The following is a 20390-nucleotide window of genomic DNA, read 5'->3' on the forward strand; positions in this document are numbered from 1 at the left end:
ATATTAAAGCTGTTCTTATTGTCAACATTAGAAAACACTATTTGTTTTGTTTTTATTTCTGCACTTTATGTCCATATAACGCTTAAATGCATTTATAAAAAGATAACGCTTGTTGAAAAAAATAAAATCAGTGGAGATCTATTGCAAACATTCTACACGCCAGAGTATAAAGAAAAGAAATACACATATAGTAAAAATATTGGGTAAATTAAAAGTGGTTTCTTTTCCTTGTACGAGTCGTTAACAAGCAGAGAAGCTGCGCTGTATGATGCCCAGAATATTCCAAATGTCTAAAAAGTTATTTTATTGTTTAAGATTTTAAAACATTTTGCTAAGTGAAATTGTTTCAATAGTTTTATCTTCAAAAAGCAAATGGCTACAAAGAATTTAAAAAAGGCATAAACAGCAGGTGTACACTGGATACTTACTCGCACAATGAAAGCTAGGAATTCAATGTTTTTAACAAGCACCAACACTCCTCCAGTTATGATTAGTGGTAAAAGAGAATAACCGATCACTCCAAGACACTGTGAGTATCCTACTTCCCCACCAAGAACTCTGGCAAGCAAGAAAATCAGCAAAGAACCAAAAACCCACATGGTCAGAATCCACGAGACCACCTGTGCAAGAAAAATAGGTTTGGGATTTTATGGAGAATGAACAGGATATCTACTGTATATACCTGAAACTGGCCATACAAGGAAACCATGGAGAAAAGTATAACAACAGCAAGAGGTCCCCAAAAATCAGGATTGTCTCTCAACACTTTTCTATTATATCCAAGTCTCGGTAGTGGCAGCAGAACACATCTGTACCAAAATAGAAATGGCTTTAGTCTCATATTATAAGACAAACAAATAGTGATCAATTACTGATACTGCATAAATATTTCAAAAAGGTATTTGAAGAAAGGTTAATATGTTGTATGTTACCAGTGGTAATGTTAGCAAGCCAAAAATTACCACTCAAACAAAAGTATCAGGTTTCCCAAATGGTCAGTTTTACAGCAATTGATAGAAACCTAACCTAATTTTGTAATATATGTCTGTAATGTCAATGTCCAATTCTTCAAGTAGAGGTTTTTCACTGTCTACATCATCTTCAGTGTCGTCAGTTTCTAAAATCCATCCATAACCTGCAAGAATGCAAACAAGTCATTCACCCACAGAATTATATACTTACACTTCTACATGCAATGTCTGCAACTAAAATGCACTCCGTAATAATAACAGTGGCATAGTCACAAAAATAAAAATGCCAAACAAAAAATTACCACACACTGTTGGAAATATAGGTGAAATTAAAAGCAAAATGAACAAATATTTTAGCCTTCGCAATGCTTAGTGACAAAGTAACAAAAAATTTAAATACTTGTCCCAGAAAATCCATTCACCCAAAACTACTTCTTTGGACAGAACCAATTAACCAAAGTAACAATTACATCATAATTCTACAACCACATATATATATATATATACACCGCCACTCAACATGCTAAAACCTGCAGAAAGAATCCAATCTTCTCCTTCATAATAAAACAAAATGCAAATAAAGGCAACACGCTAGGGCGAACCAAATCGCATTAAGTTTACATAATATTAACCTACATTACAGTAAACGACAAAGTTGCTACCAAGATCAGCATGATGAAAACCTCACCAATAGTATTTATTATTATCAAATAAAGCATTGTGACCTAATTTAATAAATTATGATATAGACTACCTCTTTTTCTCAGGGCAGAACCAAATGGTCCATCTGAGGTGGAAGTGGAGGTAACTTCTGTTGGAGCTGTCAAGTTTCCAGAAAAAGACTGATCCATTAGATTCAAAGCAACTTCACCAGTTGACATGGACATTTGTGTATAGGCAACATTTTGTGAAGTTGCTGTAAAACAGTATTTGCGTTAAATGTAAGTTTTTGACAAGAACACAAAATGCATAGTCTACTGTTAGGCCAGATTGAAAAAACGTCATGCGTAGGGTATTAACACTATTGTGAAAATATACTGATAATCCACACAATTAACAATATATTCTATAGTCGAAATAAAATCCTCCCTGCAAATAACAACCTTTCGAATCTGGCAAGAAATATACATGAACTGTAAAAAAACAGCAATTTTATGCTTTTCATTGCTGAAATTCAGTCAATTAGTTGATAATTCCATTGTGGGCATTTTAAATCAATTTTATTTGGTAAATTTAATATATAGCTCACATGAAGAGGTTTGGGATGGAACGAATGTAAATTCTGACGTTGACGATCCCGGACTTGCAAGGAATTGCTCCTGTGACGTTGTCATGCTGCTGTGAACTTACCATTCACTGATATCAAATTCTGGTTTGCTGCGACAGGCCGAGAGCGTCTCGTTTAAAACAATTTCCGAAAAGAGTGCAAAATGCTGCAGCTTACTGTATTGTATTTGATTAAACGTCATCTATTAGCGGTCGATCTATAAACAGGTATAAATCCTGGATAATATCAAACACAAGAGCGCTAGAGAGCGAAAACTTTTGCAAGCTTCTCAGACAACTTTGTTCATTTAATATGTGTCCACTTCGTCAAATTGTATATTGCATCCTGGACGTAATCTTCCGTGAGGTCATCTAAGATGTTAGTGCAGTTTTGTTTATTTTTGTATTTTTCATGCAATTCAAAAATATTAAAACATAGCTTCAGTATGCATTATTAGGAAACAACGCACACAATAGAACCCAAAGACAGGATAATTATGCCCTCTTCAAAAACGCAATTTAAATCTTTGCAATTTTATTTGGAGAGTAATATTCGCCAATGAATGTCAGCATATTATCGGCATCCTTTCTCTGTCACAGGGGTATTCGTATAGTCCACTAGAGGCGTGATGCCGAAGAAGTTGCGATGCAGCATTGCGGCAGGATTTCCGCGGGGTGAAGTAGTGAAGGCACTTGGCTTTCCAGTTGCTTCGTGAGTCGTGACAAGCGCAGTTGAAATACCATGGAAGGACAAACTCGGCTTCGCAGGTGATAATGCGATCGCCGTAAGTCAACTAAAAAAAATTAAAAAAACTTGGCGTTTCAAGAGTTGCATCCAATGATTATATAAGTCTACAATCTTACGTAATAAGTATCTAATTTTCAGCATATGGCTTTTGAAACATAATAATACACAGTAATATAAACACAAAATAACAACTTGGCATATTGCAACAAATATGTCAATAGGTATTAGATTTAAGTGGCTGGGCCCTGGCTAACTAGATGCATTTACACTGATCTGTTCATTTTTCAAAATTACCTGCATTGGCTTTTTAAATTTCGAAATTTTCAGTTTCTCCAGTTGTTTACGTAAGTTTTTAAATGTCAACTCGTTTTCGCAACTTTCACCAAAATGGCACTCGGGGCATTTGCAAGCTGGATACGGACTGCTCCATTCTCCATTTACCAAGCAAGTTCGCTCAGTCAGCCCCTTGAAAAAAGTAATAAGATAAATGGAGTTGTAAAAATATGGCAGTTTACTTCAACATCACAAGCACATACAGTTTTTCCGAATTTTTTTCATGCGAAACAAATTATAAAACGTTGTGGTGTATTTGTACTTCTGAAGTTCAATTTTACGCTTGAATGAGCACACATTAATAATGGACACTTTCTGTGGCGAATACAAACATGTATTTGCAGAAAAAAATCGCCAACATTCAGTTGCTGTATATGGTTGCTTTAACTACAATCTGGGGTGTTTGCAAATCAGCAATTTTCAGAGAAATGGTAAATGAATATGTCTAACACGATGTGTTACCTGTGCCTTCTTGCCACCAGTGCAGCGATAAGTGCAAATCGACCCTTGAAGGTGGTGATTGGTACATAATATCTCATCAATGCCCGATGGAATTGGTTGTTTTTGACACACTACATAATAAACCCTGGGTAATTTTTTCTACAAATACAACCAAACTAAATATCGCCGCGCGTCGAAAAGGCGCACAATTCATTTACTTGTGTACTTCAAAGAGTTGCAGAATTTGTCATTACAATCATTGCAATGCTTAAAACCCTTTTAAAAAAGCTTACTCGGTGAAAATGTTGAGTCTCCGTTGTGAGAAGAATGATTAAATAAAAGGGTTTTTTCAGTTTCTTCGTTCACATTTGTCGTGCCCGAGTGGATCGCCATTACACACAGAACGCAAGTGGAGGCAAACAATAGCAATGCCACGGAAAAGGCAATCCAACACTTCCTCGAGTAACCATTTGACCACCAAATCCCTGCAAGTAAAACAGAATAATGACCCCACACAGCTCTTCTTATACCAACCTTGTATAGCATATTAACATGATAGACACATTACATAATTATGGATTAATGCAGCACATCGGAAAACGCACAATAAGCACCTTTTTGGTTTCCAATTTCAAACTTATCTGTCGCGTGATCAACTGATTCGTGTCTGATTGTACGTTTTTTGTAACCACCAAAGGCTTTTGTCCTGGGTCTTTTATAGCCCAAAGCCTTCGAATTTCCGACAATCTCCGAACCCGTAGGAGATACTTTCAATTCAGCGCAGACAGTTTCTTTAGAAGCGTGTTTGGTTTCGGGGTTGCGCACACATTGATTTACGTATCGCGCGCTATGGGGTGATTTATCAGCCAAACATGTAGGCGAAACTGACTGGTGGTTGCCGACCACATCGCTGTTGACAGTAGTTGGGGTGTCCGATAAGGAGTGCGCATGCTGTGAAACAACAAAAACGCCTGATATGACCATAGCAGGTATCATTTCACCGCTTGATCAATCCAGTTTTATTCATACCAAGTAATAAGCGTATTTTAAAACTAAATATTGCATTGTGATAGTTACTCGTATAAAAAGTAGAATACTTGTGATAAGTTTCGGTAAATAACAGTTTACTTTCATATTACCTGCAGACAAACAACGGCTGCCTTCACCTTGTGTGAATGTTTTTCAAAGTTTGGCTCCAAGGTTTCCTGAAGTTCTATTTGCAACACAACAAACTACTATGCAAATTAAACCCTTATAGTATGCAAATTTCAAATTTATTGGATGTCATTTTATTACCGACGAAGGACGGTCTTTGCTCAGGAACCTGTTTCCAGCTTTTCTGCATAGCTTCCTGTAAAAATTTTGGAGCATCTTCTGGTATTTCATTCAGTTCGGGTCGATTGTATTTGGTTGGTTCCCTCAGAGCTCTTAGTACGTTTAAACTTAAAGCGTCTGCATATGACAAATTCGCAAGTTTATGGGCTATAAGTAAGTATACAAAATGTTTAATACACTTACTGTGGTAAGGTATTCCGTTGGACAACAATTCCCAGAGAAAAATCCCGAAACTAATAAAGAAAAGGCTTTAGCAAAAACGTTTATAGTAGGCTACTAATTGGTAACGTAGGCCTAATTTCCAAACAAACTCCAAATTGGACCAAGCAAACTTTACCAACTCGGTCATCTGCCTCATGCACAAGCTGAATTGAATACCAACCATACATAAGTCCAAACACTATGTATATATATATATTCAGAATCAGACAAAACACCTATATGTGTCCGACTTTTCTGTTGCACTTCTGTTGGGATCCAACAAATGCTCGGGTGCGATATGACTTATTGTTTCTTCCACTTGACGCTTGGTCTCGCTGACGTTTTCTATCACGTAACATAAATATTACGCAATAGTGTTGTGCAAAATAGTCAATAAAAATACCAACCGTATTTAACATGGTTTGACATGACACGGGTAAGCTTGGCAAGCGTGTGCATTTGGAATAAACCGAAGTCACATATCTAAGGATATATTTGCTTTTAATACATTCATTTATGTTCAGTTATTTACTTGAATACCTTCACGCAAAGATCTCGATCAAGTAACACATTGGTCGATTTCAGATTAAGATGCAAAACATTTTTTGGCTTTTGTCCATTAAGAAACACCATGCCCTCCACCACCTAAACGAAATAACATGACCTAAACTAAAAATAACAATAAAATAAATGGTAGTCCCAAAATTTTGTGTTGTTGGGACTATCTTCTTAAAATTAGCACAATCTAGCCCTCGATAAGTATACCAGCGACATCAAATTCAAAAGATAGATGTTATAGATATATAAAAGGCAACGTCAACTATTTTACTTTATTTCGTAAAATCGGTTTCGCCTATTTCGTGTATTTAAAATACCTGCATTGCGATGCGACATTTCAAGGCCCAAGTTTTCAGCCTGTTTTCCTTCGTTGTAAGGAAGGCTTTCAGTTTTTGGAAGAAACAAAAACACGACCCGTACTTGACATACTCGGTCACAATACACAGTTCATTGTCGGAACAAATCATCCCAAACACATTCACGATGCGGTCGAACTTCAAATCCCACAAAAGCGTCGCTTCACGTTTCAAATGACGTAGATCGCTGAAAACAAGATTTTGTTGTCAATGGCAACCTTAATATGGGGCATGACCAAACGACGCGCTGGTAACTTACTCATTTGTCATATGACATTTCAGGAGCTGCTTCACCACCACATATCTATCCGAAGCAACGACAGTTCGAAATTTGTACAGATCAACTTTCCCAAACGTCCCAACGCCAAGCGCGCTTACGTATGTTAGGTCTTGTTTTTTGATCAAGGGTATTGTCTTTGTCATGTTTTACTCAGTAAAAGCTACTTTCATTGAACTACACTGTCAACCAAAGTTAGAAATCAGACAAATATATCAAGAAAATCATTTAAGCACATTTGATTCTTTAAATTATACTTTTTTCACTGCTAAAACAACGTATTTTGGGAAAAAACGCAAGCTAAAAACTTGCCACCGGTAAAGCTGCTGTTCAATACGTGACATGAAATAAACTGCACAGCACGATTTACGAACTAGGTATCAGCAATATCTTGAAACACATCACTGCGACGAAATATTATTGTCTCCGTTCACTTCATGTGCAACTGGGCCTACTTTGTGTGAACTGTGTGGCGACAACCCATATTATATGAGGGAGAAGAAAAGGCTCGCTCGTCCGCAGTAGACAAGTTTCCTATTACACTTGGCCACACAAAAGAGTGAGACACGTTTACAACCTTATCGCAGTGCGGCGAAACTCGTCGTAACAATTCATTTTGATGACAGGGGATGTACCTGAAGCGCAAACGGCGAAATCCCCATTGTATTTTGGCGCAGACAAAGAATGTTTAAAATCATTTATAAGTGTGACCTGCTGGGTAAACTAACACGCGAACCTGAGGTTACACATAGGTGCGTTGACCTATGTTTACCAATCGTGTTAAAATCAGGAAATTTGTCATACATTACTGACGTAAAGTTTATTAGAGACAGACCACCTATACTATAAACAAAAACATCCAATGAGAAAAACGCTGTTAACTGCTTCAAGTGTAATATACGTTCCTATTATTAAGTGTAATATACGTTCCCCAGCAACAGCCTCGTAACGGCCACCAACTATAAAACTTTTGTATCGTCTGTGGTTCGGCGGTATTTACTCTCCTGTAAGCCTGGTTTGATGATTAATTTAACTCAAGGTGAACTTTTTTTCATGATCTTATCATTCCACGGTACGAAAGTTGGTAAATAAGCAATAACCTTACATTTAGCTGGTATATTGACAAACAGTTACGTTTCGAATCAATCAGCCAAATATTTTGCCAAAACAATCTTTTGTGAAGTGTTTGCGACAGTAAATCTAAGCAAATCAAATACATAGATCATTATCTTATATTTTGTAGTATAATTGTCATCTGAAGCACTGCCAGTGGCGCGTGTTGCTGCATGCAATGGTCGTGTCCCAAAATTGCTGTCTATTTTAGCAAACACAAAAGCAAAATTGATTATACGTTTCAAAACTTTTTAGCATGAGCAATCAAGGAAATGCAAACACTGCATTTATCAAGAAAACTACCGTATGTGTTGTTTTAGATTTGAAACATTCCAGACAAATGGATTCACTAACCCGATGTATTACATCTCAGTTCATCACTTGAAGCAAAGGCTGACATGTTTATTTACAGTAAATCTGTTAAAATGAAGGTGTTTTAACCAGTTATTTACATTCGTGCACCCCGATTCAGTGCAAGCATTCAAGATCCAACATTATAGTACAGTAAATAAAAAACAGTGCACAAAACACTTAACACGGAGCCTCATTTTGTGCTTTAGACTCTGCCATAAATGTTGAAATGATTTGATATTGGAGATGTGTAATTCGACAAGGTGCGAATCTTAAGCGTCATCATATCTATTCGAAACAACGGTTTAATAATATTTATAGTAGGCAGTCAGGTACAGTAAGACAGTTCATGGAAGCGCATATTTACGATAATACTACCACTAAAACATTTACACAAACCTAAACTAATAAAGTTACAGAACATAGTTAGATCTTTGTGCAATACTGATGTGCAAAAGTGTAACCCCCAACAAAGCACATCAACATTCAGATGGAACACTGCCAATATCGCAAGGGGCTTCGTACAATCCGTTAGCCACGTGGTGTCGTAAGAGATTAGCAACAGCATGACGACATGCTTCACGTCGATTCAGATAATCGTTACAAGTTCCGTCCCAGTTATCTATCGAATCACTACACGTGCAGTCGTAGTTGATAAACCAAATATCGACGTCACTTTCACACGTGATTGTACGATCTCCATACGTCAGCTGTTCGGTACAAAGTTTTGAGCTCAAATGTAAATAAAACATAGGAAATTGGATTATAAACTGTGGCAATACGTTGGCACCTCAATTGGAGTTTTGTCGTCATCCAACCGAGAAAGCTGCGAACTCAAATACGAATACCGGAGGGATTGTCCGCATGTTGGTCCGTATCTACACGGAGCACACTCGCATGTTGGTAAAAGAACATTCCAATTACCGTTTGCTTGGCACGACCTTTCGCTGAAACCCTGACATAAAGAATTCCATACGGGTTGAGAAGCGTAACCATTTTTATGGTGGACAAGCCTGGTTAATTGCGTATTGTGCAAAATGGTGTGAAGCGTAAAATGACATGCAAACAACCACATATAGGCCATCAAGCGGCGAACATAAGGTGTAAACTTACTATAATTGTATGGCCAGTGTAGCAACGATACGAACAAATCGACCCTGCAAAATATTCGCTGGTGCAATTTAGTTCATTTAAATTTTCAGGAAGTGCTTCCACGGGACACACTACGAAACAAAATTGGGTTTGACGTAGACTTTCTTACGGTCCTCCCATCATCTTACCTCTTATACATTCGGAGTTGGAAGCTGACCAGTCGCCATTAGATAAACACGTTTTGTCAGGTACCCCGTTGAGTTCGTAGCCGACATCGCACCTCACTGTGCAAACAGTGCCGTTTTTCACCTCCGATAAATCGAATCCGTTACAAACCAACCTTCCGTTCACGATTGACGGGACCAGGCATGTTGCTGCGCCTTACCAAAGAAACGATACATCAGGCAAAGGCATATTATTAATCACAAAATGCCCTTTATGAGACAGATACATTTTACTAAAACTGGAAACATCAATATTTCTCTGTTCGCATAAATGATGAAATGCAGTAAACAAAAATTAAATATGACACAAAATTGCGGTGTTTTAGCCAAAGTATGTTTGACAGTTACTTTGGGGAAAGTCACGTACACAGACCTATGGTGCAGGTAGGTGTGTCGCCAGTCCAAGTGCCTTCGATGCTACACGTAAGAGTGGACGAACCAGTCAAAACGTAACCATGGCGACAGTCAAACTCGCAAACGTCGCCAGCAATAAATTGATCTTCCGAGGAGAAACACGTTTTAATTCCGTTTGTGATGTTATTCAATCGTGGGCATCGTGAATCTGGAAACATTGCGCAAATGGTTCAGTCAACATTGCTTTACGACGCGAACAACTGTATAGCAACGTGGGTGGTTGTCATACACAAAGGTTCATTAACTTGTAAAAACTTTTAAACTTCTGGAATATAACCTGTGTTTCCGCACTCCCCAGAAATGAAGCAGAAGCTCCGATTGTTGGCGAGAAACAATATTAGGAATATCAAACCCAGGAGGGCAAGAGCGACAAACAAGATACAGCAACCCCTTTTCGTGCAGAAGCACTGCATACAATTCGTACCCCTGTTTCGTAACTTGCTGCCAGCGGAGGCGATGCTGAAATAAAATCGCGATGACGTTGTGCCTTGGGCTGATCTGCTTGCAGCACATGTGGCCGGGTTGGTGTAACTGTGTGGAAGACCCGAAGTATTTGTGTTATGCGATACGCAGGCAAGTGCATTGGGGCGGGATGTATTTCTGGCAACAACATAAGGTTGACTTATCCGTGTGGTACTTGACCGGGTCGGCATTGAATTGTAAGCGCTGTCGTCGTGTTGATGACGTTGAGGGCTATGAAAAGGTAGATCGTGTATGCGGGAGGCAGGGGATATCTCCACGTTGATATCATTTAGCATACTGCTGGTTGTCACTAATGGATCCTGAAAATAATTGTTTGGCAAACGTATAGGCCCATGACATTGCTATCAACCTGTAATAAACCGATGAAGACAAACCTCTTCGCCGAGCACGATTCTTGCCGACCTTTCTGATTGGGGCAGTATCGTGTTAAAGTCTTCTTGAAATCCTGCGCGAAGCTCTAAAACACGGGAATTATAATTACATGCGTTTATGTTTTTTGATGAAAAAACTTCGAGACAAAGCAAATAAACCCAAACTATCCGTATTCTCACGTTTCTTTGCGCCGCCATTACAGCGTTCCCATACTTTGTTCATTATAACTAACGTGAAAAGCTTGGTCGCTGTTCTGGAATTCCCGCCCATGATTGTCGCATCATTTTGACAAGAAAGTTTGGTGTGTCCCGGGGTACATCGCTCATTTTTGGTCGCAAGTCATCATAAATTATTTTGTCAATAACGAAACGATTCAGAGTACCTTTTACAGCAATTAAAGCATCTGAGAGCAATGTTTGAAATTATTTTGGTAATTTACTTTAGAATGATCATTGTATCACCTTTGTATGGAAAGTCGTTGGCCACGAGTTCCCAAATAAATATGCCAAAGCTGCAAAGTAAATCAGCAGTTTCCTTAAAACAATCCTCAAATAATTTGGCTGCCTCAATGACAAGCATATTAAAAAAAAGTTAACAAAAGGCTTAAAAAACAGGTATTTGTGTCATCCAGTAAAACAAATCTGCAGAGACTGCCTTCTTGAAAATTTCGCAAAATAAAATACAAACATGGTAACAAACAATACCTGTATGTGTCCAGTTTTACTGAAGGTTTTTGATCGGGATGTTTTAACCGCTCTGGTGCACAATGGGTGGGTGTGCCTCCTACTTTTTCTGCAATTAAACATCGTCATGAAAAAGTCACAGTTTGTTAAAATAAATAGTAAAAACAATTGCCAGCTCTGATTTAAAGACAACAGACATACCGACTCTCTGATATATCGATGTAGCGTTCGATAAGCCTGTGAGGACCTGCATTTGGGATAAACCAAAATCGCATATCTGAAAAAATTGTGTTTACGCTCTTGTTTGAGTATATATGTATTACATGTTTCTTGTTTGTGTTTTGGTGCGAAGATGCAGAGTCGCTTACTTACTTTAGCGTGAAGCTTGTCATCAAGCAAAACGTTCTGTGCCTTCAGGTCAAGGTGTAAAATTCTTTGCGGACTTTTTCCGTGAAGGTATTTCATGCCTTCTATTACCTGTAATTATATAAACGAGAACAAACCTACGATGCTATAACACCTACCTTTAAAAATCATCGTACCTCATATACGATGCGACATTTTAACGGCCACACGTTACGACGTCCCTGGGGTGTTTTCGAAAAATCACGCAAGTGACGAAAAAAGTTGGAGCAAGATCCATGAATTGCGTATTCCATCACAACGCAAAACCCCCCATCGCTACAGAGAAGTCCCACCATGTTGATAATATGCTCACACTTGAGATTCCACAGTAACTTGGCTTCATTCTTTAGTAACTCCCGATCACTTCAAGGTGAAAATAAAGCCCAATTTAAGAATGATAACAGACAAAAAACAAAGAGATATTCTGATATTAAGTCATTAATGGCAAAAATCTCATTACGTTTTAATGACATTGAACATATAAATTTAGCTCGTCCAGCAAATAAAATAATATATTGTCAATATTTTGTACACAGTAATAACACTACGTCTGACACAGAAATTCGTTTACATAGGTTTTGCATTGTTAATGTACTCGTTTGCACCTTTCATACGTGTTTACAATTTTACAGTCCATACTTACTTTTCCTCAACAAAACCGTCGATGAGTTTTTTAACTGCCACCTGTTTGGTAATCTGCTTGCCATCCTGAAATGTAAGATAATCGTGCAAAGTAACAACCCCAAATCCACCTCTTCCGATTTGTTTGACCAATTTCAACTTTGTCTGGTCAACTTCAGGAGGACGTTCCATTTAGAAAGTTTTAGGCCGCACAAATGTAACTCAGCTGTTTAAAGTGCTTATAATTTGCGAAGCGCGCAACTGATTTCCTTTAAACCGTTTGCGTTCCCACACGCGAACAAAATGTTACCGGAATTGTCATCGAAAAGCTCTAGAAAAAGCGAAAAAGTTTTGTTGTCGTCACTGACGCCATTTTGTCGGGAAAAGGATTTTCATATTGGGTTTGGCGAGTAGTAAAATTTACGATAGTTTGTCTAATCGCGAAATTTAGCAAATGTGTTGTTCCACGATCAAAGTCCAATACGACGAAAGTCAAACAAGATCGCAAGCAAGCCAACTGACTATATTTCCTGGGCGCCTCTTTCATGTGTGATGGTAACGTCCAGGTTGACGATGAACAAACATTCAGCATAAACTTGCGCAAAATTACAAGTTTCGACGGCAAAAAAACAGATATAAAAATCGATAAAGTATTAAAGACCGATGGGCCTTTATTTTTTCACCACACCTGAATTTAAACCCAGGATATCCTGGCCAAGAATAAAGATCAGTTTTTTTGCTACGTATACGGGTCGGGCGCTTGATCGATGCTGTCAATCGCCCGCCCGATAGGCTTTCAGTCTTTACGAAACAATCACACAAGGATTTTAGCGCCCACCAACAGAAAATCGTTTTGAGGTCGTGGAAGAACAACCGATGATCAACAAGGTTAATGTTCATAATGGCTGAATCTTTCCTTCGCATCCATGAATACTCAAAGACCATCTTAACAGGAATGTGGCGATCAAATTTGCTGGTATATCTTCCTGGTGTATTTGTTGCTTGTTGGTGTAGTTTACTATTGATCGCACTTCTCTGTGGCCATCGGTGCACATTTGCACTGCCGCAGATGGTTTGAGTTTAGAGTGAACGTGATTTTTCACGTTCATTCCTGGACCTTGTGGCGCTGTACGTTGGTCCTCAAACGCAAACCTGGTGACAGCATATTTTTTTACAAAATAAAACGTCTAATATGGCAATGATGAACAGGCCAATGTATGATTTAATGCAAATCATACCATGCATCTAAGAGTGTAGTAAACCGGTCTTTATGCATACACTGATTTTATAAGGTTACCCTATGAAAATGATGGAAAACGGCGTGCGCCCGTTTAACTATAATCTCTGTTTTATACTTTGGCAAACAAGATACACAACGTACTATAAGCATGTTCCTTCATTTTCCCTTTGTAGATTTACCATTGCAAGATAAGTTTTTTTTTATCCTGGCCACGAATTCCGTTTAGGTTTTCTTCTTGGTATGTGGGTCGGGCGCTTGACCAATGTGACGATTCCATTGAGGGAATTAAGTTTGACTTATTGCGCCAGACAGCGAAACGAACCAGGTAAAAGAGTATCCGATGCTACCTAATGTCACGTATTGCGTCGCAACAGTTCCTTTTATATTCACGTCAATAGGAGGTGTTGATTTTCGGTTCAGAAATACAAGATATTTTACAGAATCTACAGGGGTAAATTTGTTGTGTTGTTGAAGGATCCTGGTAGTAACGAGGTATTAAAGATCATGTAAGTTTACATAAGGTGATATATGAATCTGATGCACTGTATATAAATGATGGATGTACCTTGTCAACTGGATGCTAACAAATTTACACTGGTACAACACATTGGTAGAGGTGGATTTGGTTGTGTTTCTTTATACAAGTTTCTTACATCCGAAGATAGAGCTGAGGTGGAAAAACTCGTAGCTGTTAAAAAATTGTTGGATGGACACATAAATGAAAGGTAAGACGATATCATGTCTGCATTGCAATTACAAATAAAGTAACTATCACTGTGTCTGCTGTATGATAGTGGTTTAAGCAGTATTTTCCTATTCCACGTAAGGGTGGATACACCTTTTGGACGTCTAAAGGTGGCAATGTCAATTTTTGAAATTTTCTCCACACTGGCTTTTGTTCGTTTTCATTGTGTGGACAAACCGTACGCGTAGGAAAGGGAACCAATGCGGGGTATTGTATATCTGTTGACAAAAGTTTTGAATATGTTTGTCGTTGCTACATAATAGAATACCGACACAGCAGCATGAACTTTATGACTGGCCTGCTCTGTTGCATGGAAACTTTAGCTTACTTGGTGCTTTTCGAACATTTACCTGGATGAATTATTGTTGTAGCACAATCGTGTTATTTAAATCAGCACAAATCGCATCTAAATCGGGAAGAAATAAAGCTACGTTAGCATGTGTCACTAGGTTTTCATTCGTATTGTGCGCTCATTTTTACGCCAAGCAATCATTTTGATTGCATAGAATATTTCCCATGTGCTTTCTGTCGCATGGCGATACAAAAGTATATTAGAATACGAAAGTGCTTATAAAAAGCATAGATCCCCCACTGACAACTTGGGTTGGTTTCGGGATAAAGCACTAAAATTCTTGCAAAAAGTGGTTCCTAGGACTGTGCTAGATTGCTTGTAAATTATCCAACCAAGATAGAATAAGAACAAACACCCAACAGGGATTTTGAGCAGTTTTTATGCCTTCAATGCAAAACATCGGTATATTGTGAGGTCTACGTTTGGGTTTTTGTTAGTTTGTTATTTACGCGTTTGTTAAGCTTGTCGTCTCCCCCATAAACCATACACAACTTTAAAAAAAATAGCCCAAACAAGAAATAAGGCGTGCGCAAATCATTTTTTGTCTGAAAAACAACAATTGCTATTTTCTTTGCAGAGAGATCAAACGTCTACAACAAGAGGCCCAACTATTGTGGAATCTCAAGTGTGAGCACATCATCAACATGATGGGACTTCTCTGTAGCGAGAACGAGTTTTGTTTAGTGATGGAATACGCCAGCAATGGTTCCTGTTACGAGTTTTTTCGTCACCTACGAAGTTTTTCTGACACATTGCAGAAACGTCACAACATTTGGCCACTGAAGTGTCGCATCGCCAAACAGGTCTAAAAGTTTCTGGTAACTATTTAGTAGAAATTTCCGAAATATGGCTCAAATTTGAGGGTGTCTATGTCGTGTTAATTTTATACCTTGACCTTTTGGTACGGTGTAAATGATGTGTTATTGTAAGCTACCTAGGACCCCTATTTCATGGGCTTTTGGAATAACTTGCGAAAAACTGAATATGCAAAGCATAAAGTTATTTTTGGACACAAAAAGTTCACCTAAAAATTTTTTCTTCAACGATATACTCACTAACACTAACAAAGCAAATATTGGAAAGCAGGTTGAAACATATTCACTGGGACTGAATTTTAAATAAATGTGCTCCGGAGCAGGTTATCGAAGGAATAAAGTTCCTCCACGGAAGAAGACCGAAGCAAGTCCTACATCTTGACTTAAAAGCAGCAAATGTTCTGCTCGACGAAAGCCTTTCTGCAAAAGTACATTCCTTACAGAAGCAACAGGAAGTAGCCTACATTGATGTGACATTTTAATTTCTGCAGATATGCGATTTTGGACTTTCTCAAATGCACACTCTTTCCGAATTGTCAATCAAGAATTCGAAAAGTACCAATAAGACAGGTGGGTGATGGGTGGTAAAAATGAATACGTCCTGTGTTAAAAAAGGTCAAACGACGTTTGCAGAAAAACTCAATAAACTGAGGGGGACAATCAGTCACATTGCTCCAGAACACTTCAAAGATCCAAACAGAGAACCAACTGCTAAGTCTGATATTTACATTTTTTTATTTTTTGAAACCAAAAATCGAACAGGAAATGTCATACCTGTAGGTCGTAATTATACATCAAAAACACCACATCGCTACCGTCGATTTGCCTTGGTGTGCTAATAATTGATTATATTTACTTTAAAATCTATTTTAGTAGTCGTAGCTGAGTAGAGTCATTACAGTTCACATTTTAAAGTCGTATAAGAACCAGCAATGCCTTTAATCAATAACTTATTCAAAGCTTTGGTGTTTTCGTCTGGGAGTTGCAGACTGACGACATGCCTTACAAAAGTAAGAGACAAAAATAAAAACAAAATTAAGAAAAATAAAAGAAATTTTGCTTTATAACTGCTTCTTCTTAAACTTCAGATGTTATAAATCAAAAAGTTCTGTTAGAAGCGATGAAAAGTACCAGTATCGTAAGACCAAGCCAAGAAAGCATACCAAATGATACACCTAAATTTCTGACAAGCATGATGTTGTGTTGTTGGCTGGAAGATCCAGATCAACGCCCAACGTTTACAGGTAATGCATTACTTCATAAACTTGTTGAGTACCTTCTTTGGTAATTTTCGTATATCCCCATGACCCAACCTAGTTCCGAAAACACAAATTTCACATGTAAGACATTGGGTTAATTCAAAGTATGTGTACAGTATACGCTACATGCACGGAATAACCCCATAAACTTTGTGGCAGAGCTAAAAAGATCTTTTCGAGAAAGTTTTGAAACTATTGTACCACGAGCAGCCAAATCGGTGCGAAGTCTTTTGGGTCAAAAGGTTTGGATCTTAGAGAAATGTTATCTAAGGCAAAACGGCATTAAATTTGGGAAAAAGCCCAAAGATTAGGCCTTACGTAATATAAGTATACTTGTGCATGTTCCAGATAGCCTGCGCCTGTTGTAATTTGAGGTTTTGAATCATTGATACTAAGATAATAAAATACTTTTGAAGCATCTGTTCTGCACAAGCGAAGAAAGCACTCTCAACACCTACAATATCGAGATATCCAGCGTATCCATGAGGCATCACGCTGAACCCGCAAACACGTTAGAGGAATGTGATCAATCGGCAACGGCTGGCGGTGACACTTCCGACTGTGGTTGTATATTTACCCTCCGAAAGTTTGCAAATGACTGTTCCTTAAAAAACCAACACAACGTCTGTGTGTCACGCGGATAATAACATTGACGTGGTTAATTTCCAAACTTCAGAAACTTGCAATGTTACCCCTGCAAGAAATTCGAATCTATGCAGTTGAGTACAAACCACTTCGCACTTTTGAAGTTTCTGCAATAAGCCTATGAGTTAACAAACATCTTTGCTTAGACAAAAAAAGATGTTGCTGTGGAATAGCGATTGCTTTTATTACACTTCTTGTTGTAGCATCAACTTTCCTCTCCTTGTACTTTACGAATAACCAGACATTTTGCTTTATTTTGGGGAATTGTGCTAATACAGGTAGATTATGTGGAAAAGTCTTACTATTAACACTAAACTACTCATTCACATAGGAATATCACTTGCACCTTTTTGAGCATTACAGCTTCCCAATGTCAACATTTACAAAGCATTTCGAACGGAATAACGACGTGTTCAAACAATGACAATGAATTCGGTGTTGGCGACGTTTGTCAATTTGATTGTCATGAAACGTATACTTTGTCTGGCGCGTCGTCTCTCACATGCACAAATCAGAACACTTGGTCCGACAAAACTCCTGTTTGCACAATAGGTAACTTTGCTTCGTACGTTTTTATGTCGGTTGCCATAAGTCAAAGGTAAAGGAATACTGTGTTTAGTTTGCAAAGGAGAAAGTGTTCCACAAGACCTGGAGACAGTCACTTGTACCAACGGAAACTTAGAAGGATCCCGGTGTTCATATCGTTGTGCTGGAAGTAGGTTTTCCACAGTAAGTTAGTCGAACGTTTTATAGCTGGTTGTGCATGCAAACTCGATGTGCTCCACTTACACTGAACTGCAGTGTAAGTTTTGAAAGAGTTGATCGAAATCTTTAGTTGCCCACTATTTGTGATTTTATTACACACATTTAGAACCCAACGGAAAGAATATGTCAAGCAAGCGGAGAATGGAGCAACCCTTTTCCAACGTGCAAATGCCCCGGATGTAAATATGGCCTCATGTGCGACAAATCCCTTTCCTACCAAAACCTGTTGTTGCAACTCTCCAATTGGCCCAACGATACATTTCCTATTCAGGTGTTGTTTAAACATGTTACACAAGTTGACATTAGACTTTTAACTGCGTTACAATACAGTTGTCGTATGGAGAAAATACAATTGCGTGTGTTAATGAGAATCGATGTTCAAGTTCTTCATTTACGGACTTTCCGTGCACATGTCGTGATTCGGAAGACACTTGGAGAGGAATATGTGTTGACAGATACTCAAATCAACTCGCGTCCTGCCGCCAAGCAGTTAAGGAGCTTTTGCTGCATCATGTGAATTTCAAACTGTACGATGCTCCTTGTGATATGGATAACATTCCAACACAACGTTCTCCGTCCTTGAAACCGTTGCTTATTTACTGGAGTTTGTTCATAACTTTACTTCATTTGTACTGAGATCAATATATAAATTCAAAACACGATAAAGTTGTTGATTTTTGTGGTTGAAAATTAGTTTATTGGGGAATTTTAGTTTGTTCTCGCGTGTTAAATCCAACTACGTGTCACCATTCTTCGCACAAAAATATTAAAAAGGCTGCTTGAACGAATCTTCATTACAATGTAAAGCCATGGAGCGGCAACTTTGTCATTGGAACAAGTAATTCCCAAGTAGAGTTTTCAGTGAATTTTGCCATAAACAAGCAATCTATCAAAAACGTTAGATTTGCAGTAGTTTCAGTTCATTTGCTATAACAAATCGTTCGATGAATTTTGAAATATCCATTTTTGCTCGATTTTTTTACCTTTATGCATTGTAATTTTATTTAACAAGCAAGCACGCATGTATTTACAGATATCTCGAAATATATTATTTACACACATCATTTTTGTTACGTTTGGTAAGTAAGAAACGATAGGCTGCAAATTCGATTTAAAACACAGAAAAAACGACAAAACGCTTTTATCCTATGGTATTGTAAATAACTCTAATTGTCTGAGAGATATTTAACAGTGTCTCAATGATGCCATCGCGTGATGAGTCTCTTGGGCTGTAATGATTTCTTTTACCTCGTCTTGCAAAGTAATCAGACCTTGGATAATTCTCTGGATATATATTGTATTGAAAACTGTCATCGGCTTGATTAAAACGGTACATTACAACTCTTCAGTAGAATGTTCATAGAACCGAAGCGAATAGAATAGAATCGAACCCAATGCAAAGAGCCCAAAGCAAAGAAATGAATGCACAAAGCCCAATTAACAGGCGCACATGACTATTTACTTGGATTATCAGAGCTTATTGGTTGGTTTAGTCACGTGCCTTTATACATCACATATTATACATCCGTTATACATCACATCACTTGGGTTAATATAGTACAAGAACAAAGGTGTGGTGTGACATAAGCATAGGAGAACATTTTATGTGGTAAACAAGATGTTGAATGAATCACTTTACTCGAGAACATTCGATGGCTAAATCATTTGAGTCACATTATGGGATTATGCAATACTTGTGCAATACTGCACACAAAACATTACGCAATACAAGCACTGGTTTCTGTGACGTATGTTACAGTATACTCTAGAGCTGGTTTACATTCCTGACATATGTGTATCACTTCACCTTGTACCATTTAGTTGAAGCAAATAAGACTACAGAAAACAGTGCCACATCAATCTAACACCAGGATCTAACATCTTTTATGTCACAAGGTTTTTCGTACACGCCCATGCTTATGAGGGATCGCATCAGAACAGCAGCAGCGAGTTTGCAAGACTTTATTCGGCTTGCACGTTCGCAACGTTTTTCCAAAAGGGTCTGCGAATCTGTACATTTGCATTTGAACTTGTTAATGATCTTATCGAAGAAGGAGTCAACACTTGATTCGCAGGTGATCGTGTTTCTGCCGTACTTCAACTGGATAAGAAATAAAGGCAACAAACTGATCATTTTCATTGAATATTCTATGAAAAGAATTGAATAGACAGAAGTGTCAACCTGAATAGGTTGGTTGTCTTTCTTAAGATATTCCAACTGATTCGAAATTTTTGAATAGTGTAACGTAGTGTTGCACCAGGGGCCATATCTACATACGGGACACTTGCAGGTAGGTAAGGGGCTGCTCCACTGACCGTTTGATT

The 20390-nt window shown here is 38.1% G+C and overlaps 4 protein-coding genes across 5 annotated transcripts; 2 read left to right on the plus strand and 2 right to left on the minus strand.

The window, feature by feature from the left end:
- Positions 1-37: 37 nt before the first annotated feature.
- Positions 38-2436, minus strand: LOC145897339 (protein YIPF4-like). Its single transcript, XM_082985588.1, has 6 exons — positions 2221-2436; positions 1726-1887; positions 1027-1135; positions 683-809; positions 429-620; positions 38-290 (listed from the first exon to the last, which is right to left on the minus strand). Exons 1-6 carry the CDS (start codon positions 2303-2305, stop codon positions 153-155), a joined length of 813 nt encoding a protein of 270 aa, XP_082841714.1. The 5' UTR covers positions 2306-2436; the 3' UTR covers positions 38-152.
- Positions 2437-2626: 190 nt separating this feature from the next.
- Positions 2627-6663, minus strand: LOC145898864 (receptor-interacting serine/threonine-protein kinase 1-like). The gene is made up of 13 exons (XM_082987507.1): positions 6469-6663; positions 6171-6396; positions 5836-5940; positions 5703-5778; positions 5532-5640; positions 5278-5327; positions 5056-5211; positions 4899-4972; positions 4374-4710; positions 4053-4244; positions 3781-3890; positions 3280-3450; positions 2627-3031 (listed from the first exon to the last, which is right to left on the minus strand). Exons 1-13 carry the CDS (start codon positions 6630-6632, stop codon positions 2804-2806), a joined length of 1998 nt encoding a protein of 665 aa, XP_082843633.1. The 5' UTR covers positions 6633-6663; the 3' UTR covers positions 2627-2803.
- Positions 6664-13961: 7298 nt separating this feature from the next.
- Positions 13962-17373, plus strand: LOC145899650 (uncharacterized). 2 transcript variants are annotated; one of them, XM_082988538.1, is made up of 8 exons: positions 13962-14209; positions 15159-15384; positions 15720-15824; positions 15888-15966; positions 16030-16406; positions 16485-16640; positions 16815-16897; positions 17072-17373. In XM_082988538.1, exons 1-5 carry the CDS (start codon positions 14037-14039, stop codon positions 16233-16235), a joined length of 789 nt encoding a protein of 262 aa, XP_082844664.1. In that variant the 5' UTR covers positions 13962-14036; the 3' UTR covers positions 16236-16406; positions 16485-16640; positions 16815-16897; positions 17072-17373. The 2 variants fall into 2 exon arrangements, with proteins under 2 accessions (XP_082844664.1, XP_082844665.1); XM_082988539.1 differs by lacking the exon at positions 16815-16897.
- On the plus strand, positions 16394-19119 carry LOC145898172 (uncharacterized). Its single transcript, XM_082986604.1, has 10 exons — positions 16394-16406; positions 16485-16640; positions 16815-16897; positions 17072-17219; positions 17332-17373; positions 17447-17578; positions 17664-17852; positions 17920-18029; positions 18172-18336; positions 18396-19119. The coding sequence occupies exons 1-10, from the start codon at positions 16394-16396 to the stop codon at positions 18699-18701; spliced, it is 1344 nt and encodes a 447-aa protein (XP_082842730.1). The 3' UTR covers positions 18702-19119.
- Positions 19120-20390: the final 1271 nt, after the last annotated feature.

Source organism: Ascidia mentula, chromosome 4 (genome assembly GCF_947561715.1).
Source record: "Ascidia mentula chromosome 4, kaAscMent1.1, whole genome shotgun sequence".
Taxonomy (NCBI): Eukaryota; Metazoa; Chordata; class Ascidiacea; order Phlebobranchia; family Ascidiidae; genus Ascidia; species Ascidia mentula.